Here is a 24,950-nt window from a genome sequence, read left to right as displayed (position 1 = left end):
AGACGATGGAAATATAAAAATACAATCCTGTTGATCAATTATAAATATTTCATTTTTACAGTAAGCCAGTACATACTAAAAAAAAATGCTGGGTTCAACTGTTTGGTCATTTTATTATTTCTTACCCGTGTGCTTTGTGTAACTCGGCTGCTGGGTCAATATAAACAATGAACCCTTCACACATCTACATTATTACTGTAGAAACTGGAAACGTCTGTAGTATCACTAATGATCTCATTATACACTGTAGTCTCATTATTCTGTTTTTGTTTACATGCACATTGTCTGCTTGAAGTGCTAGCATTCTACAAACACAGCATTACACTCAGAGCAAACAACACGCCGCCATATGAAACCCTGTCTGAAGTATCCTCTCTAGTGTTTTTATAGTGATGTATTAACATGTAGGACTATAATAAAATGTGTATTATTTTGTGCAACAATATTTAATAATAGTATGACCAGTTACACGGTGAAACTACTGGTCTCTTGCGTGTAGGTTGATCTAAATTATTGTTCCTATGATACTTCATGAGTTATTTGAACCAATAATTCTGCAAGTGCAAGGTTTCTGATATAAATGCACAATGCATCATTTTGAACATTGGACAGCCAGTGTTACAAGTGAAGGTTTTATTTTGAAAAAACACGTCAAGATTCTAAAATTAGTGCCAAAATGATTGTAAAATAAATAAAAATCACAACATTTGTACAAGCAGACACTGAATAACTTCACTGATCAACTTTATATCTTCAGTTAACCTGTTATATCATCAAAATGTCTCCTTTGTCTGACACCCTCATTAGGATTTTCTTGTAGTTTGTACTATTTGAGCTAATAAACTGAATCAGGTGTATATGTTGTCCCAGCTGAGCTATACTGAGCTCTAGCGGACGCACAAAATACTGCATGTGATTTATTGCTGCCTAATGAACTTGGTAACCGGTAATTCTGCCAGTTTCTTAAAATATTTAAGCAGGGTTATTATTACATTAGGTTATTACAAAAAATCAATTATTTGAAACCTTTTTTATTGGTACAAAATGCCATTTTATTGTTTTGAGTTCATTACACACGTCATATGACACTCGTTCCAATCTGATTGCCATTTTACTAAGATATAACACGATATAACAGTAATGATGGCAACAGCTATTAAAAACAAATCAGACAGAATTTGTCAACATCAGAATCACACCACAGTAGACTTCTTTGTAATTTGACAGACCCCTGCTTGCCCTGAGTGTAATCTATGGGGTTATATTTTGAGCTGTTTGAGTAATAATACATAGTGAAATATTGTAATTTCTTTCTTCCAAGTTTAGTTTTGATCTCATCTAACAGATGCTAGTATCATAATATTACGCTCTGCCCACATTCACGTCTGCATACACTAAGGGTAAAAGCACAATGGTGAAATTTCAAAAAGTCTATTTGATGACACTTTAAATAGATATGAATATTTTTTGCTCTTCTCCCTCTATTGTTATCACTTGCATCTCCTCAAAGAAAAGTAAAAAAATTGCTTAGTTCTGGAACACTTAGATATGGAACTCACAATAAACACAAAAAAGATAGATACAAACACACCCCAAATCACTTCTTACCAACCGTGAAGATTATTAATATAATTTAGAAATTACTCTCCCTTCATATGCAGAATCCGCCCCTTCAGTTTATAAAGTGACATCATTACATGATCACATAAGAGGTCCATTCACGTTTAACAAACAATCACTGACAAAAAAACTTCGAAAAGAAGCCACTTTTCCATCATAAAAGTGAAAATTTAAAGTGGATTCCTTGATATGTCTGCAAACAGCTATCTATGTCATCTATGAATATAATCGAATAGTTCTATTTAGCGGAGCAATTTACTTCTCCCCAAAAAATGAGGCAGCTTCCTGTCAGCTTCAGGAACTAAACTATTGAACTACAAATCATGACGTTTACAGGCATCCTGTCAAAACAATCACATAAAATAAGGAAAAAAACCCCAAACAAAAACAAACTCACTCACCCTAAGTTACACAAAAAATCATCTCTCCATAGACACTATAAATAAGTGTCAATAAAGTCATTTAGCTACTGACCACTCAGACCAGTCTTTTTCAGAGCAAAGGTGAAAATAGACTTTTACAGCTAAAAATAGATTTGTTTTTCTCCAAATATTAGGTATATAACCCTCCCCTAGGATTTATATAGTAAGAAATTCCATAAGATCTCCAAAATATAGCAATGCCATCTTTAAAAAATAGTTTTGCTTCTTTAAATATTTAGAATACATTCATGACTATTGGTAGTGCCTTTATGAACGGTGGCAGGGTGGCTTTGTCATGTTTGCTGTGTTCCCTCTGTGTCGTCACTGGGTCAGTATCTAGTTTGGTACTCGTGGTGCCATCTGTTGAAGTCATTGTAGAACAGAACAATGCTACCAGACGCCATCCCAGTGATGATGCACCTGCACAGCAGTGATGAGGACAAAGAGAGGGAGAAAGAGACATGTGCGATAAATATTAGACAGTTCATTAATGGGAGAATAAAGATAGCGGTCCCACTTTATATTAGGTGGCCTCAACTACTATGTACTTACATTTAAATTAATCATTTGGAACAATGCACTTATTGTGTACATACATGTTTTTACATTGTACTTATGTTTAAAAAAAAACTATATGTAATTACATCTGTAATTCATTTCTGTAATTACATTTATAATTACACTGTTGACCCATCACTTACACCTTAACCCACCCTTAAACCTACCCAGACCACCAAACCTGTCCCTAACCTTACCCATATCCCACCTCAATAGCAGCAGACATGTTTTGCAATACAATATGACCACAATAAGTACATTGTACTAATTTTTGATGTAAGTACATAGTAGTTAAGGCCACCTAATATAAAGTGTGACCAAGATAGCTGTAAGATTTGGGTTTCTGCTTATTCCAGATTTTTTATTTAGACATTTGTTTTTATTTAGACCTTTGGCTTTTTGTCTCAAACATCATTACTCATGCCAATAATACACAACATAATCAAGTCTGATATAAAAACTAGAAACTAGAAGTAAATGAAGGGGCTCTAAAATGTATCTTATGTGTCATGTTATCCCCAAACACTAGACATATCCTCAGCCTACAGTACATGTACAATTACAACAATTTAGAATTTTTCACATTCCATTAATTTTTACTGGTTCCTTTTCTGGAAGAAGCAAATGGAACTGATGATTTTGTAATGTAGCAAATGAGACCAGAAACAACTCTAAAACATACACTACCATTCAATAGTTTAGGATGAGTAAAAGAAATACTCAGTAAAATAAATGTTATTCAGTAAGGATGCATTAAGTCGATCATTAGTTTCCACAAACATATTAAACAGCATAACTGTTTTCAACACTGATAGTATTTTTTTTTTCAGCACCAAGTCATATCAGAATGATTTCTAAAGGATCATGTGACCAATCTTACTGGAATAAGGGCTACTGAAAATTCAGAGTTGCCGTCACAGGAATATAGATAATTGTTAAATATATTAAAATATGAAAACAGTTGTTTTAAATTTTAATAATATTCCCAATATTAAAGTTTTTATTATTTTTGACGCAGCTTAGGTGAGCATAAGAGAGCGTTTTTCAAAATCAATAAATAATATTAAAGAGTCTAACTCCAGACTTTTGAAGAATAGTGTATGAAAAGATAATGGTTTAAATTGTAGAAATTGATTTATTGTAAATAATGCCCAAATATTTCCAAATCAAAACTACTCTATTTTGAATGAATTCACATAAAATGTATATATTTTTTTAAATATCTGTGGCCATTGTTGAAAATGTGTGTTTTTTGCTATGAACTACTGGAGTGAATTGTGTCTTTGCAAAGTGTTACAATTATCCCTTGCTTCCATATGTCAAAACGGAGATATTGTTATTAGTGTGTTTTAATCTAGAAAAGGGACAGGAACTTAGTTGGAGTCTTCATGTATGCTACCTTTGGTCATGTGACATAGCCATCGAGCGTATTCCAGCATCACATGCTGGGTAAGTGAAGAGCTGTTTGAGATCATGGATCTGCCACACGCTGAGAACTCCTGAATCTCCTCCAGACAGCAGATACTGTCCATCTTTACTTAGCAGCATCGCCTTGAACAAAAAACAAACAAACATGATATTCATTGTGTTAAACAGAAGACAATCAATTTGTCAAACATGCAGTCAGTATTTCCTGCTTTTCATTTTCCAAGTCAAAGCAGTGGGTTCATTTAGTTTTAGATGAAATAGAAGTCATACAAATACGAATGAAAGATTTTGGCATCACAGTAAATATACAGTAAAGTCTATCAGTTATAACTTCATTTACAATCTTATTAAAAGTAATTAACCACTCAAAAGGACCCCCGACCATTTAGCGTCCTTTCATGTTTCTCCATGATAAATACCAATGATAAGAATTTGATTTAAACATGCTTTTTTTTGCTCTCGGCTCAGTGAATAAGCTCTTTGTAGCAGGTGATGAATGTCTGGAGCATCCGGCTGACCGGTGATTACAGGGGTTTATTGACACCCCTGTGGACCTTAGAGTGAGTGTGCTCTGCCAGTGGCTGCCTCATCCAATCAAAAGCCTCACAAGCCCCTTTCTTTCCCAGCATGCACGGGGCCAACCTGGCGAACAGTTTGTTTCTTAAACCGCTGTAGCGGTGGTATCCTGCGGCGAAGGGCAGACAGAGTATGAGATTTATTCTGTTCATCTGGTTTTCCTGTGTGCACATGGGCTGTATAACACTTTAGAGGTCCCACGAGAAACACAGATAATATAGAACAGCAAACACACTGGACTCTTTCTTTCACTACACACACACACACGCACGCACGCACACACGCACACACGCGCACACACACACACACACACACACACACACCCTTCCATACTCTTGTGGGAGAAGATGCTGTAATGACAGTGTGTTTGCAAAGTGGCTATTAAGTGTAATTAATTAGATTTAATATATAAGCCTGACAAACTGCATTAACGGGTTATTTTCCTTTAGAGCGTTTTGATGTATCATTTATAATTCAGGTCCTAAAACAGGTGATACTTACAGCAGAATCTAGAATGGAACGGAGAACTTTGGCTTCCTGTAGGGGAGACTGGGGCTAGTTGTCACAGGGGCTATATTTTAGGACCTATTAGGTTTTCACTTAAAAGTCCATTTACAAAAATGCTTGTTTTTCTCTATTTAATTTTGTTCTTTAGTATTTTCCATAAATGCAAGGGTGGAATATCATGTTTTACATAAATTACATAGATTTTAATGTATGTTTTTATTAATAACAATAAAGAAAGTATTATTATCATTAATACTACTACTACTACTATTGCATGTTACCTTTTCACTGCGGTTTCATGAACAGTTTTGTGTTTTATAATGATTTTATTGTTTTTTTTCTTCTTTTTCTGTAAAACTATTAATTACCCTGTAATAAGATAAATACAAATATGTTGCAGAAGGCAGCTTTTTATTTTATATAATTTCACCTTTCCAAAAAAAAAAGCAATTCTTAATTACTGCTACTGTTTTATTGTGGTTTCATGAACAGTTTGGTTTCATAATGATTTTATTGTTCATAATTATTTCATTGTTATAAATAGACTGAGCAATTAAAACACAATGTTCTTAACTCGACCATAGTCATATAAGCTACAAAAGCAACAAAATAAATGATCAAACTTGCTCTTCTTTCTTACACACACGCTCACACACTCTCCTCATTCCCCATGACTGAAATACCCAGTATCAATCACAGAGACTGTTCTGCTAGATCGCTGTCCAGCAGACCTCAGACAGTTACAGCAGGTGGGATCTGAGTGCATTTGCGTACATGTGTTCTCTTTTGATTTGCTTTGGATGTATCTGAGATGTGTGTAATTAGGGTTCAGGTTACACTGTGGCAAACCCCTGAGCACTTTACTTCGGTTGTGATATAAAGCAGAAGCTTGCGACAGACATACGCGATCAGAATCGCACAGAAGGGAAGCATCACCAGAGACTGTCACAACTCTGTCTCCTTTAATGACAGGCAAATAATCAAATGATTCATCAGTGTTTTTCATCCAAGTGAGTGTCCAAAAGTCCTTAATATGAATAATCTCAAACTCTCAAATTGATTCAAACTCCACCCTGTGACTCATTCTGTGACTTAATGATATTGCAGGTTTGGTCATTGCTGCAACATGAATTAAGTCCTCTGTTCGAATGTGTCTTATTACTTCAAAGATGTCTGAGAAAATATATCAGTACATAATCCAGCATTCACGGTGGTCCCTCTGGACCAGGTCTGGAAAAGGGTCTGTGAGATGCAGAGATGTCCAGGGTGCAGAACGGGTTCGGTCAGAATCATAAATCAGTGGTCTCCTCCCAGGCCGCCATTCCAGAATCCTCCAAGATGGCTGCCGTGACTCAGATATCTGACTTACAGTCATGCCGTGATTTTAAACAACAGGGTTGTGTTGATGATGCCCCACTGTGTTTTTTTCTCCTGATCCGATGATCTGTCTGTGTTAGGTCAGGACATGTCTGGCACGAGTAAAGACTGAATTTATGAAGACTTTAATGCACTCCATTGCGTATGTGCCGAAGGCTCGGGAAACGTCTGCTAAAATGGTTACTAACAGACAGACGCTCAGTTGTGGGCCCCAGAGAGTCATTCATGTATTATTTCTACTTGTCCAAATTAATGTTCTGTCAGACCATCAGCATGAAGACTCACTTTCTCAGCAAACCACTCAAACACAAAACCACACACACCCTCTTCTCCACAAACACACACACTGTCACAAAGATGACACTTCATCTGGCATGAGAGGAGCTTACAGTAGTGTGTCTGTTCGTGTACACTGATGTTAGAAAGGGTAACGAGAATTTGAGGACTTGGAAATGAGCAATGACTGGATCATAAATACATCATATTTCTGTAATATAATTTTTATTATTTTTTTTTGCTACTTTTCATGTGTATCACATGAGTAAACTAAAATGTGCCAAAAACACCCTTGCTTTTGATTTTGGGATTGGTTACTGTGACAATTTTGCAGTAATAATGGTGAGGTGGAGATAGTGTTCAAATTGAGGGTATTATTCAAATTAAGGGTATTGTTTTGTTGTAGTAAATAACTAACAAACAATACCTAAATAAATAAAATCCCAAAGCTCAGCTGATTTAGGCTACAATCACATTAAATTGGTCTAAGCTAGGGCTTCTGTTTTTAATAAACAATAAATCATAAATAAATCATAAATCTACTCCACTTTTCCAGATTTGGAGTCTGTCCAAAATTTCAATTTGTGATGTTTAGAACCTCTACTGGTCCCACGACTCATTCATTGTACAGTTCAGCTTTAAACAAATTTGAACTTTTGTACGCAGCAGAATGTGAAATTAGCATGAGCTTGTGTTTCCAGTCTCCAGTCTAGTGTACCTGCGGCTTTATTTGAACAACAGATAATCAAAATAAACTAATTTAGTCTCTTATGCTGTGAACCCTTTCAAAATGACTTGCATCTGACTTAGATCAATTATACCAAAAATTGTGTTGGCGTTGAACAAGGACAATAATCAATTAAATCATCTAGAAAGTCACTACCATTCAAAAGTTTAGGGTCTATACAATGTTTCAATGTTTTTGAAAGAGGTTTCTTGTGCCGATCAAGGCTGGATTTATTTGATCAATTGATCAATCTTCAAGTGATATTGTAAAATAATATAATTTTTTTTTTATAAAAGTTTTTCATTTTTATATATATTTTGAGATGTAATTTATTTCTGTGATTAGAAAGCCAAATCTTCATTACTCCAGTCTTCAGTCTCACGTGATCCTTCATGCTGATTTGATAAATGCTGAAATAGGTTGTTACGTAACATTTTTTTGGAAACAATGATACCTTTATTCAGGATTCTCTGATAAATATAATAGCATTTATGTTTTTAAGTTTTTTTTTTAAACAGCATTTATTTAAAATAGAAATTTGAATGCAAATATGTTTACTGTCTTTACTGTCAATTTTGATCAGTTTAGTGCATCCTTGCTGAATAAAAGTATTGATTTCTTGAAAAGCCTAAACTTTTGATTGGTAGTGTACAACGAGCACTGCTGATTTATCTTTGCTCATAATACTAAATATTAGTACAGATATGTACAAAATAACTCCAGGATCAGCACTGTGTAAAATGACGCAGACTGATCCTGCATTATGTCATATTAGTTGAATAATAAGTGCGTTAAAGAGCAGAGCCTCCCCTCTTCTCTGTCACTGCAGACTCTGCTGTTTATTGAAAACAAATGGAACCTGGACACAATGAGGAAACTAATCAAGCTTGGAGCGGCAGAGAGCAGAGGAGCGCGTAACAGAGCTGGCCTGTTAAATGGGATGCAGGTGTGGGTATGTGTGTGCAGGACAGAGAGAGAGACGGGCAGACGCAGAGCTCTGTGAATTTTCCCAGGCCCAGAGGAAACAGAAAGTGATGGAGCGGGAAGGGGGGAAAGAGAGCTCGACGATTTTAGGGAGCTCTGCCCGCCAATGACAAATGTGTCCTCTAATGCAGGAGGCCTTGCCGCTGGCCATACCGCTCTCTTGCTCGCTCTCATGCACACATGCAAGTTGAGTGGCATTTCGTAGCCCTGCAGATCAAAGGACAGATCTGGACCCATAGGGTTCAGAAGCCAAAAGAAAGAGAGATGGAGAGAGGAAAGAAGGAGGCCCATAGGCAGATCATGCCAGCATTTAATCACACTCCAGAGAGCTGACATGATAAAACACAGAGTCTGAGAAAATAAATGGAAAGAGTAAAAAAAGGGGGACAAATAGACAAGCAAGAGCTGCCCAACCCTTTACCCTTGCTTCCTATTCCCAAATAATTATACAGATGGGAGTTTATGCTCATGCTTACCTTGATGTTGTCTTCCACCTCCATATGGCCCAACAGTTTTCCATTGATGCTGAACACACAGAAGCGGCCCTTGTCATAATATATGACACAGTGACCCTCGGTGGAGGACAGAACCAAACGTGGTTGCACACAGCCGTCTGGACCCTCCAGAGTCCTCAACAGGTCACCGTTCATAGAGTGGACAAGACATGGACCCTCTGTTGTCAGACACATATAGACACACGAGGGTCAAATCAAACAGAATTACATTGTGCTGCTGCACCGACTTGTTCATGTGTTATTTGTGACGTAAAATGGTCTGTTGATTCTAACATTTTCATATTTCTTCAGCCTCTGACATATTTATAATTTCCAGGTCAAAAAACATCTTATCCAGGATGTCATGTTTAGGGTAAGATATCTCAAGAATTATGATTGCTAGCCTCGTAGGAATTGGTAAATACACTTTTTTTTCTCACAAATAGTCCAAATAGTTAGGGATCTACTAAGTGCCCAAGTATTTTCATAACTGGCATAAAAAAGTTATGGCATAAAAGTAACATAAAAAGTTGGAAGAAAGTGAAAAATCTAGAGATGTGTTAATTACACTAATAAAAACATCAGATCATCATTTTGATCTGAAAAAAACAAAACAAGCTATTTTTCAAGTCTCTGTCATGATTAAAATGTGAAATATTAACATTCAAGTATATGAGACATTTTGCTCATATTAAAGAACTCATTTGATAATGCTGACTATGGACAGTTTCGTAAAAGTACATTTATATGTGTACTGTTCTCATGCAAAAATACAAGTTTGACCCAGAAAGCAAAACCAATCATAGAAATTTAAACAACAACAAACAAATAAATGAAATAGAGAATTAATACAAATAGAAAATGTCATAGCAATTCAAAAATAAATAGAACTAACTAAATAAAATTAATTAACCAACAAATTCTACGATCATTGTTAATTCATGAGTGTGTACTTACCTCTGCAGCCACTGATGACCAGTCCCAGCTCTGCACACACACTCACACACGTGACTTCACTATCATGACCCGTCAGAATTGCCCGGGGAGTCACAAATTCTGCTGGAGAGAGACACACACACACACAGACTTGATGATCGAAGACAGTAAATACAATAGAAAAATTAACAAAATAATAATAATAATCACTACATTACAACCATAAATGACAAGACATAACTACATTTGCATATTTAACACTGCTGTCAACATTGTTTAAATTCGTTTTTTTAATTGTTGTGTACTCTGTAATAATTTAATTAGAGTGTGTGATCACTGCAATCAGACACTCGCAACTGTGTTACAGTGTGTACACTTCTGCAATCCATGTATTCTTCTGTAATCAGTCTAATGAGCTCTGCTAGCATTTGTGTGTGTGCTTTCTGTCCATATCACTCACACAACACACCTGTCTCTCACAATGTGTGAATGGTTCAGGTAACGCCAAAAATAACAGTTAATAATCTAATCATTTCTCTTTCTATCCAGACACAAAGAAGTCACACACATTTAATTGTCTTAATCCAGCTGGCCTCTCTCTGTCTCTTTCTCAGACACACACACTCTCTCTCTCTCTCTCTCTCTCTCTCTCAGCGTAGATGTATAGGTTTCATTAGGTGGCAAACTTCCTAAATGTCTCAGCTTTGAGTTATACCCTACAACTCTAGGGATTAAAGCCTGATGTCGGATTGTGCCCTGAAAAGATCAATAAAACTGATATATTGGTGTATCGTTTAACCTCCCCGTCATTGGCCACCATTTGGTTTGCATTAGGACAACATCTGATTACAATCTAATACCTATATACTGTATACTATTTATCTGTACTGAAAATACACACTAGAGAGTATCATTTACCCATAGGAGAAAGAGAGAGAGAAAATGAATGCATAAATGCAAGACAATTCTAGAAAGAAAAAAAGCATTAATATCTGTAACTGAAAGAGCATCAGACAGAATTAGTTTTAAAAATCAGGGTTCATGAAAATGCTGTGCATTATTTGGCCACTAGATGGCAGTGTGGTCAACAGAATCAATCCAACTATTCTCCACTGTACACAGCCTAGGAATGAAGTGAAGTGACATACTGCCAAGTATGGTGACCCATACTCGGAATTCGTGCTCTGCATTTAACCCATCCAACGTGCACACACACAGCAGTGAACACACACACCGTGAACACACACCCGGAGCAGTGGGCAGCCATTTATGCTGCAGCGCCCGGGGAGCAGTTGGGGGTTCAGTGCCTTGCTCAAGGGCACCTCAGTCGTGGCATTGAGGGGGGAGAGAGTGCTGTACATTCACTCCCCCCACCTACAATCCCTGCCGGCCCGAGACTCGAACCCGCAACCTTTGGATTACAAGTCTGACTCTCTAACCATTAGGCCATGAATGTCTGTATATGAAATCATACTTGAACTTCATTCTTGCCTGAAATGAAGAACTGTGTCCGAATGAAAGAAATGAACAACAACATAAATAAATAAAAAAGAGAGAGAAAGAAAGTACCTAACATTGTGTATAATAACACAAATTCACATTAATATGTCTGGAATTATCACTATTTAGTAACCAGACAGTATATAGATTTCGGCTGTAAAAGTAATTTGGATATTTTATAGAGTGTATGCTGCAGAATCATGAATCATGTTTGACTTGTGAAACTTAAATCTGTATTATTACTGATAGATTGATAGACATATAATGTCATAAATAAAAATTAAAACAAATCCAGAGATTCAGTTTGATTTCACTTTAGACGAAGGTCTGGCTCTTAGGTTGTTTAATGCCACTAATGTCAACCATCAACCTACAGTTGTATTTATCTTTAGACGCTCATTACCCAAATCACAATTAGTCATAAATCCTGTCCCATTTGTATAAGAGCACTTAACAGCACAGAGCATCCAAAAACTCCAAATTAGCAAAGGGGATGTGTGTGTTTTTGTGAGTGTGTGTGTAGAGTGCTTTGATCAGCACTGCAGCCATATGGTTAGTGTGTACAGGGGAAGCTCGTGGCATTTTTCACTTTTATTGAGTGTTCTCTCGCTCTCTCAGATAGATGGGACTGAACTCTACTGAGCCGGAGACCTCCGAGTCACATATACTGTCTCCCTCTGTGGCCCTCTGGCCTCCACTTTCACTCACTCACACACACACACACACACAGTCAGGCCGATTCCATTTATGGTGTGATACTAGCCTGAAACTCAATCTTCTGAGCAGAGACCTGCTGTGGTCAGATGAAACTAGTTGTAGCTTCTGAAAGTAAGCTGTAAATCATTACACCAGCCTTGACAGACACACACTGGAATGTATGTGTATGAACAATGTGCTTTTAACACTGTTACACTGCACTGATATCATCACTTGAATGAAAGCTTTTCCTATGTGTGTTTGCTAAGCGCTGGTTGGGGATTTGGAAAATTAACATGACATTTGAGGAACACAAAAGGAGTTACTTAGCAGAATGTGCAAGTTGCTCTTTTCCAGACAATGACAATTTGAATTTTTGGATGAACGCACACATCTGTATGTGGTTAAATATTTACAACTTACTTCCAGGGTTCTCTCCGATGCTGCTGTGCCTGCCGTTCCAGTACCAGAGCAGTAGTGTGGCGTCTCTGGAGCCGGACAGAACGTAACAGTCTCCACCAATGTATGACTCTGAGCGGGCCAGACAGGTCACCACATCAAGATGGCCAAACACAATCTGTGTCAGTTTACCTGTTAACACACACAACACAGGAATAAAACCACTTACTGCAGAGTGTGAGGCAGTGGGGGTATGTACAATGCACAATATATATTTATAATGATTTTTTCCTCCATGATTCAAGGTCTGATTCTGGAGCATATCTTCATGGGGTTAGCAGTCTGCAGTGTAGTACTCCCTGCAGGGCGTAAGTGAATGACTCTACTGAGATGATGCTGTCTGGTGAGTCGTTTACATACACCAGATGAGCTCACACACTCCCCAATTCTTCCCGCACTTTAAATATTTGCTTTTGGAGTGCTGCACGTGCATGCTGAAGTCTGTATATGCGTAAGAAAACAGCAATCGTTATCTGTCTGTCTCTCTGTCTATCTATTCTCTATACCCACCCATCTACCTGTCTGTTGGTCTATACTGAATACCTACCTACCTTCCTGTCTGTTTGTCTATCTACCTGTCTATTGGTCGGTCAATCCTGTCTGTCGATCTACAGGTATCTACTTGCCTAGCTACCTATCTATAGTATCTGAATGTGTTTCTGCCTGCTTGTCTATGGCCTTGTTCAGACTGTCAGCAAAAATACGACTTTCTGCAAATCCAGACATCATCCAGATGGGTTTTTGAAAGTCTGGACAGCAAAAACAAAACAAAACATGAAATCTGATTTTTTCAAATCTGATTTAAAAAACACATGAAAGTGGTTTGAAATGCGATTCCAACTGGACATTTACGGATGTTCACTCTCTACGCGACACAACTATAACGCCAAAACCAATAACGGAAATGCCAAAAGACACCACACCCCTTACTGCACAGTGAAGCTGACCATGACTACAGCACAGAACTCAATACCAGTTTTTCCTGTGCGACGACGGGTGAGTTCTGCACCAGGACTTGACAGGCACTTATTTGGTAAGGTGAAGCACCTCCCCTTTTCCTGCAACCATTTTGAAAGCCCTACATTGGTACACCTACACCGTTACCAATACAACCCATACAGATAGATTGGTTACGTCTGGACACACAAATAGTATTTGATCCCTTGCAATTAATAGTGCACCAAGTCTGCCTGAAAAGATCTAATTCGAGAAAAATCTGATTTGTCTGAACATAGCCAATCGTTAAAGAGAAAAACCCCTTTACTCAGATTTTATGTGTTTGTGTGTGTATATCTCAGAGCTTGGGAGCGTTTGTGTGTGGTGTGATTCTATTTAAATTCAAGTTCCGCTTGCGTGACTTGCGTTCTGAGCCTCATCCTCCCGCGAGAAGATGTCATGGTCCATCCGTGAGATGAGAAAGCTATCTGAGCCCCGGGACGATGGAGTTGTAACGCAGTCTGCAGGCTCATTTGTGACTTTTGACCCTTTCCTTTGTGTACTGTGGTGGAGGTGGTTGGGGGGTCATTGCGGTTACCTGTATCAGTGGAGTAGATGCGGAAGCTCTTGTCCCAGAAGCCACACAGCAGGATGAAGCGGTTGTCAGCCGTGATGACAAAACACTGAGCATTTACATGGATGCTCTGATCTAACAGATCGGAGATCTGCCTTCTGTGAATGCCCACATTATTGGCTGAAAACAGAGAGAGAGTCTTGTTATAAAAGCACTAACTACTTTTTGGTTAGAAAATAATTGGGTAAAGTGGATAAAAATATAAACATCTTAGAAAAATAAAGCAATGATTAAAGAGGGAGATACAGAAGGAAGGACATTCACAGAGTGGTGGAGACATTAACAGAGGGAGTTAAGGCCCCGATATACTTCAAACCAAATCGAAGAACGAACTGATATGACGTCATTTCGAACAAAATCAGTTCGTTTCGTCAGTTCGAAACAGCTCACCAAAGCGAACTTTCTGGGGGAGATAATTTTGGCTCCTAAACACCTTTGAGCTACCATTGATCTGTGGCGATTATGCAATCGGTGGGTGTGTTCTGGAACTCCACCTTCTTTGACGTGCAACTTTTTCCAGTAGCCCCTCACTGCAGAAAAAAGATTCAGGGGGCGGGATTGGATCTACATCTAGGGGGTGGAGATTGGTAGGTTTAGGGGTGGAGATGGGTAGCTTTAGGGGTGGGGATGGGTGGGTTTAGGGATCAGGGGGTGGAGACGGGTAGGTTTAGGTAAATGTAAGGTGGGAGGAGTTGGATCTAGATCCAACCACACCCACTGGATCTTGTGTTCTGCAGTGAGGACCATCCAATTTTTCCCCCCGATTTTTTTATACGCGCGAGCGTCGCGACACATAATCTACACCCCGCCTCCAGTAGTGCGGGGGTATTGGAATGTTTGAAACCAGTATACCGTCGCTCAGCCTTTTCAAACTTATTTTTGCCCCCAAATGAAGAACGAAAACGAACTTCGTTTGAAGTATATCGGGGCCTTGAGATGGTGAGAAAAAATAAAGAGTCTTGACCCTAAAGGTCTACTACAATGTCTTATAAGTGAATGCCTGACAACCTCCTAAAAGATTATAAAGATGTTACACTATTAGAATGAGAAAATACGACATTTGTCAGGAATACTGTATATGAGCACATGATTTGTGAAAGAAAACATAAAACAGCAGAAGACAGAACTTATATCAATATTTCATGCCCATTTATTTATTTGGTTGGTAAAAATGCAAGCAAGTCTCCAAAGTCATGTTCCAACACAGAATGGAAAACCTTACCAGAATGTCTTATTATTGCCAATGGTTTGGAAATGAAATGCAAAATACTTTTTTTTTTGGTGTCCATATACGTCGTTTGGCCATATATTATATTATATTATTTAATTGTTTAAGACTCTTCACAAAAATGGTATATAAAAAGAATTTCATAATGATATTAGATTGCTGAAGGCTTGAATTCAGATTTAATGAATTAGAGGATGACAGAGGTGGAAGCGTAGAGAGAGAGCACAGGTAAGAAAGAGGACACTCACAAATAAGAGTAAGGATCAGGAAGGCGATAGTGAAGTGACAAACAGACACATTGGGCGAGACATATGATACTGTATAATAATATGAGCAGCAGGAGAGCTGAGATATACGATGAACAGGAGGAAAGACAGAAACTTCAGAAAGGCCATATGTTATCACATATCTTCCCTCTCTCATCCCTTTATCCTCTTTTTCTTCCTAATCAACAGGTCGGAGGGATGAGAGGAGGACATATTGTCCTGACAGCGTGTGCCACGCGGCTTCAATCAGACATTATTACACCATTCATATTCATTCAGTCTGACAGGACAGAGAGACAGAGAAAGAGAGAGAGAGAGAGCTGATGATGTACAGGCTAAGCCACAGCTCATTGCTTTCCAATTTGCATGCAAATGTTGATCTGAAGCTGAATGGCGGCTGGGTGAAAAACAGCACTCATCTCCTCCCAAGGGCCGGGCCAGGCCCTCGCAACTCACAACAGCCAATCACAAATCACTCTACTGACGATTGACAAGCCACATACCTATCAAAGGGTCAATCTCAACCGGTAACTGGTACTGCTGGTCCTGCACAGAAGAGCTTTGATGACCTGAGAGAAACAGATGAAAAATAGATTTAATACTATGTACCATCAGGACATTTATTTATAGAGGGCAATCCACAGTCATTTACTACAGCAGACAAAGGACAATAATAACAAAACAAAGAACATTGCTCTTCTGTAAAATAAATAAATATATAACAATTTTTTTTTATTATTGGCTGAAAACAAATATGCCATTAGGAGGGGTAATTAAGAATATCCCAAAGTAAAATACTTTAAATTAATACATAAAAGTAATCCTTCTATCCTTAGAATACAAGTTATTGATCATGTGAATATTACAGCAAGGAAAGGAAATAGAGAATTTAAGCTTAACCAAAGACAGACATTTAGAATTTATAATATAAAATATAGGCTAATATATATCCAGGATTGAATGAGGACTTGGATTTTACTCCTTTTTATTTATTTATTTTTTCTATTTGAAGTGGTATTTCTTGAGTAGGGTTGGGCGATATATCCCAAAACAATTATCTCAATTTTTTTTTCATATCAGATAGATTATTATCACAATAAATGTCAAATCTTTATTTCTTTCGAGTTTAAAGCCAGATTTCTGCTCCAAAGTGAAAGTTGTAGAAACCTGTCTGTCAATCGATCTACCTCTCTAATTACCAACCTGTCTGTCTGTCTGTCTACACTGAAAACCTACCTACCTTCCTGTCTGTTTGTCTGTCTACCTGTCTATTGGTCGGTCAATCCTGTCTGTCGATCTACAGGTATCTACTTGCCTAGCTACCTATCTATAGTATCTGAATGTGTTTCTGCCTGCTTGTCTATGGCCTTGTTCAGACTGTCAGCAAAAATACGACTTTCTGCAAATCCAGACATTATCCAGATGGGTTTTTGAAAGTCTGGACAGCAAAAAAAAACAAAACATGAAATCTGATTTTTTTCAAATCTGATTTTAAAAACATATGAAAGTGGTTTGAAATGCGATTCCTGCATTAATTTTCCTTCGAATAAATATCTTAATATCACGGTTTCTGCATGCATTGTTTCAAATGCCATCTTTAAAATGCCTCTCAGGTATGCAAGTGTAACTCCTATCACTTTGAATGGGGAAACATCAAATTCTCCAAAATCACAAATCAAAAACACATTGATTTTCATATAAACCATTAAAAAAAGGGTATTTTTGGTAAACAGCATTTTTTGTTTCTGAAAACATTCATTTAAAATGTATTCAATTAGATTGATCTTCAATAAAGAAAAAAAAAGGAAAAGAAGAAGAGGCTGATGAATGGAGGTGGACAGGAAGCTGAATGCACGGCAGAGGAAGTGTCACATTTGATCTAGTTCAGGCCGAGACATCAGTGTCTAAGAAGCTGATGATTATACACAACCAGAGTTTAGACGGATCAAGCTAGTGAAGTTTGCATTATAGAGTGTGTGGAAATAAACATCATCATGCATTTTATGTTTTGGCGTATTGGTGGATAATTTGTTTGATATAATTTGCATGTTTTCATGTGATCTGCTTATGATGACAGTTAGGTTCAAATTTGGATTTTTTTTTAAAGTTAGATTTTTTCTTCTAAAAATTGGATGTTTCCGTTTTAATCACATTGTACGAATTCATATGAAATCATCATCTCATAAAATAGTTACATTTTCTTTTGAGATTGGGTTGAGCAACCTGGTTAAAGTAACTAACCAGTGTCAGGGGTGTAAAGGAACAGATAACATGATTCAACAGACTAATTCACTCCTTATCCATCACCAGACACCTTGCTGTCTGATCGTTTTTGCTCACCAGTGAGGCCGTGCCACTTGTTGACAGTGAAGAGGCGGTTGGCGGTGACTGTGATGACCGCTGCGTTGGTTAGGCCTGACTGTGTGTTGGCGGCCACGTGGGTGACAGGCGAGTTTGACGGGAACTTGAGTACCATGATGACATCCTGCTGCATCTGCTCTGTGAACATCAGTGGGGTCTGCAGAAGGAGATACTGTTGAGTCCATGAGCGCCATCATCAGCAGGGAGCGAGGAAGTGTAGAGGCAAAGAGAGTGATAGTTGGAGAGAGAATGAGAAAAGTTGGAAGGGAAGCAGGAAGATGGGAAATTAGGCAGCGAAAGACAGAACGTTTGAGGTTTGAGGTCAGAGGTTATTAAGACATAACAATATCATAACTGGATTGGATGGAACTGGTCCAAAGCTTTTTTTTCATTCTGAAATATTTGCATTTTATCAGATAAAACACAGTAATAAGATTTGCAAAATCAGCATCAGAGCATCAGCTCAAAAACTGTACAATTGATTTCAATTTTTTTTATTGCTGTTCATGACTGGCTTTCAAAGGTTGTGAATGTAATGAAATTATTATTGCTAGTGGAAATGTCTTTAAAGAATCTTTAAATTCCTTCTGATTTCCTTATCGTGATTATCATTATATATGAACAAATAAATAAATTAAATATATATATAAAAATTATATATTTTAAATAAATGTATATATTTCTATATTATAACTAATAATATAATAATATATTTCTATAATATAATATATACTATATATTATATTATATTATAGTATATATTATAACATAAATGTACAATATATACAGGTATAGGTCTAAAAAATAAATAAATAACAATACAATAATCTGAATACAACCTTGTGATAAAAACTGTGATCATATCAGTATATGATTGCATTGGCACTGCCCTACACACTGACTGTTATTAGCCATATTAGCCATGTATTGCTATATATCATTCCAGATAAGCAATATTTTTTGCAGAATAGAGATGAAGTTCATGAATAGATCAAATGTGATGCTGAAGTAATTTAAAGCTGGAGAAAAGAGGGGGAGAGATAGGGAGAAAGAAAGAGAGAGAGAGAGAGAGAGAGAGAGAGAGAGAGAGAGAGAGAGAGAGAGAGAGAGAGAGAGAGAGAGAGAGAGAGAGATCAAAGCAGCTAAACACTTTCATTTCACAAAATTCAATGATATATTTGACATTTCTGGACCTCTGAGAATTCCAGTAATGCTTCTGCTAGGCTAAATTGCACACTAAGTTACCAATCCTGGGTAATGAGTTCAAGATAAACAGAAGAAAAACAGTCTGTAAAGGCTGCTAAATATCATAGCAGAATTCAAATTAATCTGAACTTTCCCTTAGGCTGCCACAGTATATTCCAACCTCCATTAGTAACATTATAATCTGCTTTCTCCTGCGTTCCACTCCACAGGTCAGGAGATGACGAGAAGCTTAAAAGGTATATGCACATACACAGCTGTTTGATTGCTTGGCAGCAAAGTCATCCAACCATCAAGTTGACTTCCTCAGTGAGGCAGGGCTCTGTTTGTAGAGACTGGAGATAGTGTTCAGACCGGGCAGCTGCACTGTCACTCTCAATGAGCGATCTGACTGGCTGTTGCTTTATAACCATGTTTCTATACAGCACAAATTAATCACTTCACATTAAGAAAGTCTATTTTAAACTAATAGACTAAATAAACTAATTTAAAATAGATAAATATTGTTGGAAGTGTATGTATATGCTTTATTATAAATAAGCTCATACTGTATATCTTCGTATGTCACCATAAAACTGTGCTCTAATCCAGTCTAACCTTATGTTTTATGTCTGTGATGTCTAATCCTGACGTGTGTGTGATTTTTAGACACAGTATGGAGACACCAGGCTAATTGGTGTGCCTGCAGTAGGGGTGTGCGATATTGAAAAAAAAATGATATCTCGATATTTTTTAGGATTTTTTCGATAATGATAATTAGACGATATTTTGCAGAGTGTGTCATTGTGCTGATATCTGACTACCGTGGACGGCTGCAGTTTTGATATTCTTCATATTCTGTGTGGTCAGTTCACATCAGTGATTAATTAATCTTTTTATTTAAGTTTAAATTGATTTTTACCTTTAATAAAGCAATTTTGTGTCTCTTTTGAGTCAAATTGTTACATTTAATCAGTCAATTAAGATAATACACATTTAGGCTTTTACCAAACAAATGAAACCAGTATCATAAATTTAATCTTTAAAATTAATCTTTGCAGAAGTTGCATCTGAATGGCATTTAGATGTATTTACACACTGTTTAATGCAGCTCAGAGGGACATGGAGTGCTTTAACCAGTTATAAATGCATAATTATTTGACATTTGAAACATATAACATTGAATACTGATATTTAAAATTATTTTAAAAATGAAACTAAACTTTAAATGTGAAATTAAAACCACCAGTAGGTAGCAGAAAGTCACTGGTAATAAGTGAGTCATTGCGAATGAACCAAATCATTTAATGGTTGATTCATTCAGGAATGAAGCACCGTCATGTTGCTCAGAGACGCAAAACAGTGCTGTAGCTGTTTGGAATTATTTTTTTGTCGGCGAAATGGAGCAAAAACAGGCAATATGGTGTCTAAAACATAAGTCCCTTAATATTAACTTATTGATTTTATACAACAGTTCAATAAACAATATCACATTTGTAATCGTGCTTATTTTTGAAGAAAAAACGGCATGAAACGTAAAAATATATTTTTTCTGCCCCCATATCTTCAACTTTGCGATCATTCTTAATGCATTTTAATAGACAGAATCATGCAGTGAAAGAACACACTCTAAATGTGCACCGTTTAACCCGCTTCATCACCACATAGGCTGATGTGAGCCTGCACTCCGTAGGTGTTTTGTTAGGTTTTTGCAAAATACTCGATATTGTCAAACTGCACATCGTTAAAACAACAATTACGATATTATCGCAGACGATATATATCGCACACCCCGAGCCTGCAGTAAATTAGACCGACAGCTAGCACCTCTTAAATAGTGTTCAGCCTGTGAGTGCCATTAACCAGAGGATCTACTCTCATTAATCTACTGGAGACATGGAAGAGAGAGAAAAAAGCAAGCATAGACAGAGAGAGAAAGAGAGATGAAGGGATTAAAGAGAGAATGGCACTGTATAATCCAGATACAGGACTGCATGAAATTATGTTACTTCAGAAGAAAAATAGTCTTGTCACCATCTAATTCTAAAATGCTGCTTTTGTTGCCAAATAAAATAGTGGTACAGTGGGGTTATTTTTGGAGCAAGAAAGCAATTATATAATTGTGTTTTAATTGAAGGTATGTCATAATAGCAACACTATGGGCCAGATTTACTAACAGCTTGTGCCAGTGCAACCCGTCTTTTGGCATTAAAATAGTACTGTCAGGATTTACTAAAGATGTGCAGTGAAGAATTAGCGCTGAAAAGGCACAGACACAGTTATTTTTGCGCCTGCCCTTATTGAATATGCATTTGTAAGAGTTTCCCTTTCAGATGCAAAATTTATTAAAAAAGAGTATTAAAATGAATCACGCAACGGGATTTACTAATGTTTGCGCTCGTCACATTACTGGTATTTGCGCTGCTCTTGGAAGATTTCACTGGTCATTATGAAAATGATCTGGCTGCGTCTGTGTTCTTTAATGTGTGCATTGTCAGTAAATCACACGCAAAATTCCCCCCCTCTGCGCTTTTATGGAATTGCACTCTAATGCCCTGTTCAGTAAATCTGGCCCTAAGAATTCAAAATGAGTTCACTCAATTAAAATGTAGGCTTTTCTTTTAAGATAGATTTTTTTGCCGTTTTTTGCGATATGACAGTGTAGAGATGACAGGAAGCAAAGTGGGAGAGTGGGGTGGGAGGAAACGGGAAAGATCCTTGAGCCGGGATTTGAACTCAGGACGCCCGTAGCGCAACAACGCTATATGCCGGCGAGCTGCCCACAAGGCTATCAACGCCGACTTAACCTGTAGGGTTTAGTGAAAGCAAAGATGTCTAAAATGTACATCTAATTCATTGGATTATTGAATAATACCAACCACATGAATTACTATAAGTATTCTATTTAAGATATAATAAAACTAATAACGACATGCCATTTGGGGCCTTCTGTGCCACTGGGGTCCAACTTACCCCAAAGGTCTAATTTTATTTTTTCACTTCAAAATAAAAACTATCATTTCTAAATCTAAGTACATAAAAAAAAACTTGCACACTCTCCTCTAAATTGGACTGTGTGCTTGGGATTATGTGATTATTATGATGTGTGTTGTGTCATGTTGTGTTTTCAAAGGCTAGTTCAAATTACTTAGTGCCACTGTTGAGCAGTTCAAAAATGTGTTCTGAGCCTATAACTATACCTGCATGTGGAGTACGTGAGTTTGTTTCCACACAGGCAGGCAGGGGTTGTCCTCGCCACAGAAATACACAGCTAATAGGGGTTTCTAGGCTATCACCCACAGTCTCTCAGTTTCTAGACTAAAGACCCTATCACCTCAGAGCTCTACGCTTAACCACAATACTTTTCCTGAAAGAGGACAGGACAGAGTAGTGGGTTCGTAAAGCATAAAATAGTGAACAGGATGATTTAAGCAGGCAGCTATCAAACTTGTTTTCCACCAAAAATGGATCCACCAAAACCTCTCTCAGACCTGGCCTGTGTTTCCACCAACATGAGAGCCGAACTGTCTACATTTCTGCCTACCCTGTCCAAACAACTTTATTTTAGATCGACAGGAAAAATGAATGAGCAATGCAGCATAAATAAAGAAATAAAGAACCGAAGAGGTATCGCATTGAATGGTTATAATGGGCACAATTTTATGCAATCTAGCTTTGTTTTACGGCAAAATGAGTTGTTGTTTTGAACACTATTTGGTGTGGACAATGACATTACTGACATTCCAGTATCAAATGTTAGTTTAGTATTTCCTGGTTCAAGATCAGTACGTGTCACTAAGCCATAATGTGAAGCCATTTTTTTTTTTATCCAGAAATCCTTTATCTGTGGTGGAAATGCACGGAATGCTTATTCATTTGACACTGGGTCCTGCTTAGAGCAAATTAAGAGAAAAGAAGAGAGAGAGAAAAAAAACTGCACATTTATTTTCATTGTTCCTATGCTGTACCTAACTTATTATCTAATATCCCACGAAACCTGACAAAAATAAAGAGTGATATCAATTGATTATTATCAATTATCAAGATCCCCTGCTGATTTTGTACGTTTGCCCACTGACAAAGAAATGATCAGTCTATAATTTTAATGATAGGTTTATTTTAACAGTGAGAGACAGAATAACAACAAAAAAAATCCAGAAAAACGCATTTAAAAAAAAGTTGCAAACTGATTTGCATTTTAATGAGTCAAATAAGAATTTGACCCCTTGGCAAAACATGACTTAGTACTTGGTGGCAAAAACCTTGTTGGCAATCACAGATGTGTTGCACACATCTCAGGAGGGATTTTGTCCCACTCCTCGTAGCAGATACTCTCCAAGTCATTAAGGTTTCGAGGCTGACGTTTGGCAACTCGAACCTTCAGCTCCCTCCACAGAGTTTCTATGGGATTAAGGTTTGGAGACTGGCTAGGCCACTCCAGGACCTTAATGTGCTTCTTCTTGAGCCACTCCTTTGTTGCCTTGGCCGAGTGTTTTGGGTCATTGTCATGCTGGAATACCCATCCACGACCCATTTTCAATGCCCTGGCCCTGACGGTACATGGCCTCGTCCATCGTTCCTTTGATATGGTGCAGTTGTCCTGTCCCCTTAGCAGAAAAACACCCCCAAAGCATAATGTTTCCACCTCCATGTTTGACGGTGGGGATGGTGTTTTTGGGGTCATATGGAGCTTTCCTCCCCCTCCAAACTTCAGACGGGCCTGTACATGTGCTTTTTCTTGAGCAGGGGGGACCTTGCAGGTGCTGCAGGATTTCATTCCTTCACAGCGTAGTGTGTTACCAATTGTTTTCTTGTTCAACCAATTGTTCGTGTTTCTTCCATTTGCGAATAATAGCACCAACTGTTGTCACCTTCTCACCAAGCTGCTAGGCGATGGTCTTGTAGCCCATTCCAGCCTTGTGTAGGTGGGTCTACAGTGGGTCTACTTGTCCCTGACATCCTTGGACAGCTCTTTGGTCTTTGGACATGGTGGAGAGTTTGGAATCTGATTGATTGATTGCTTCTGTTGACAGGTTGTCTTTTATACAGGTGACAAGCTGAGATTAGGAACACTCCCTTTAATAGAGCCAGAAATCTTGCTGATTGATAGGGGATCAAATACTTATTTGACTCATTAAAATGCAAATCAATTTATAACTTTTTAAAATGTGTTTTTCTGGATTTATTTTGTTGTTATTCTGTCTCTCACTGTTCAAATAAAGCTATCATTAAAATTATAGACTGATCATTTCTTTGTCAGTGGGCAAATGTGCAAAATCAGCAGGGGATCAAATCATATTTTTTTCCCACTGTACACTGGCATGATGTGCAGTAGACTTTATCTTAACAGTTTTATGGACATGTTGATAAATTTGTGAATGTCTGCATGTTAAGGATGATAATTAGACAGTGAGAGTGTTTTGTGTGTGTGTGCATTACTCACCACCTGCATGGCAGAACTGCGTGGCGGGTGGGGCTCAATTAGCAGCTGGCAGGGTGTCTGTCCAAAACTTCTGATTTGAGACTCTACAGCCTGAGAAAGACAGAGAGTCAGGGTTATGGTGGCACTAATGAAGAGATATAGGACTATAAACGTCACCTTGAGACAGTGGCTAACTTGCCCTGGACAATATCAGCTAATACAGACACAAAGTAATGTGTGTGTGTGTGTATATGTGAAAAAAAGTAAGAAAAGAAAAGTGGCGGAAATAATGATCATAATAATGGGCTACATCGTGGCTGGATTTCTGTGCATTTCTGTGCGTAAGAGTGTGTTAAAGCAG

The 24,950-nt window shown here is 37.6% G+C and overlaps 1 protein-coding gene across 1 annotated transcript in view; it reads right to left on the bottom strand.

Moving 5' to 3' along the window:
* Window positions 1-1,021: 1,021 nt before the first annotated feature.
* Window positions 1,022-24,950, bottom strand: part of LOC306874378 (lipopolysaccharide-responsive and beige-like anchor protein) — a 270,819-nt gene continuing 246,890 nt past the window's right edge. Inside the window, exons 48-56 of the mRNA XM_079424376.1 lie at window positions 24,611-24,700; window positions 17,965-18,142; window positions 16,128-16,193; window positions 14,095-14,250; window positions 12,525-12,692; window positions 9,927-10,028; window positions 8,952-9,148; window positions 4,000-4,151; window positions 1,022-2,462 (exon numbers count right to left, since the gene is read on the bottom strand). Of these exons, the coding sequence (XP_079280502.1) occupies window positions 2,372-2,462; window positions 4,000-4,151; window positions 8,952-9,148; window positions 9,927-10,028; window positions 12,525-12,692; window positions 14,095-14,250; window positions 16,128-16,193; window positions 17,965-18,142; window positions 24,611-24,700 (1,200 nt within the window). The 3' untranslated portion in view covers window positions 1,022-2,371. The remainder of the gene's footprint in view (window positions 2,463-3,999; window positions 4,152-8,951; window positions 9,149-9,926; window positions 10,029-12,524; window positions 12,693-14,094; window positions 14,251-16,127; window positions 16,194-17,964; window positions 18,143-24,610; window positions 24,701-24,950) is intronic.

This window comes from Barbus barbus, assembly GCF_936440315.1.
Source record: "Barbus barbus genome assembly, chromosome: 8".
Lineage (NCBI taxonomy): Eukaryota > Metazoa > Chordata > Actinopteri > Cypriniformes > Cyprinidae > Barbus > Barbus barbus.
Note: the sequence above shows the minus strand (reverse complement) of the source record. Positions and strands in the feature narration are given on the sequence as shown.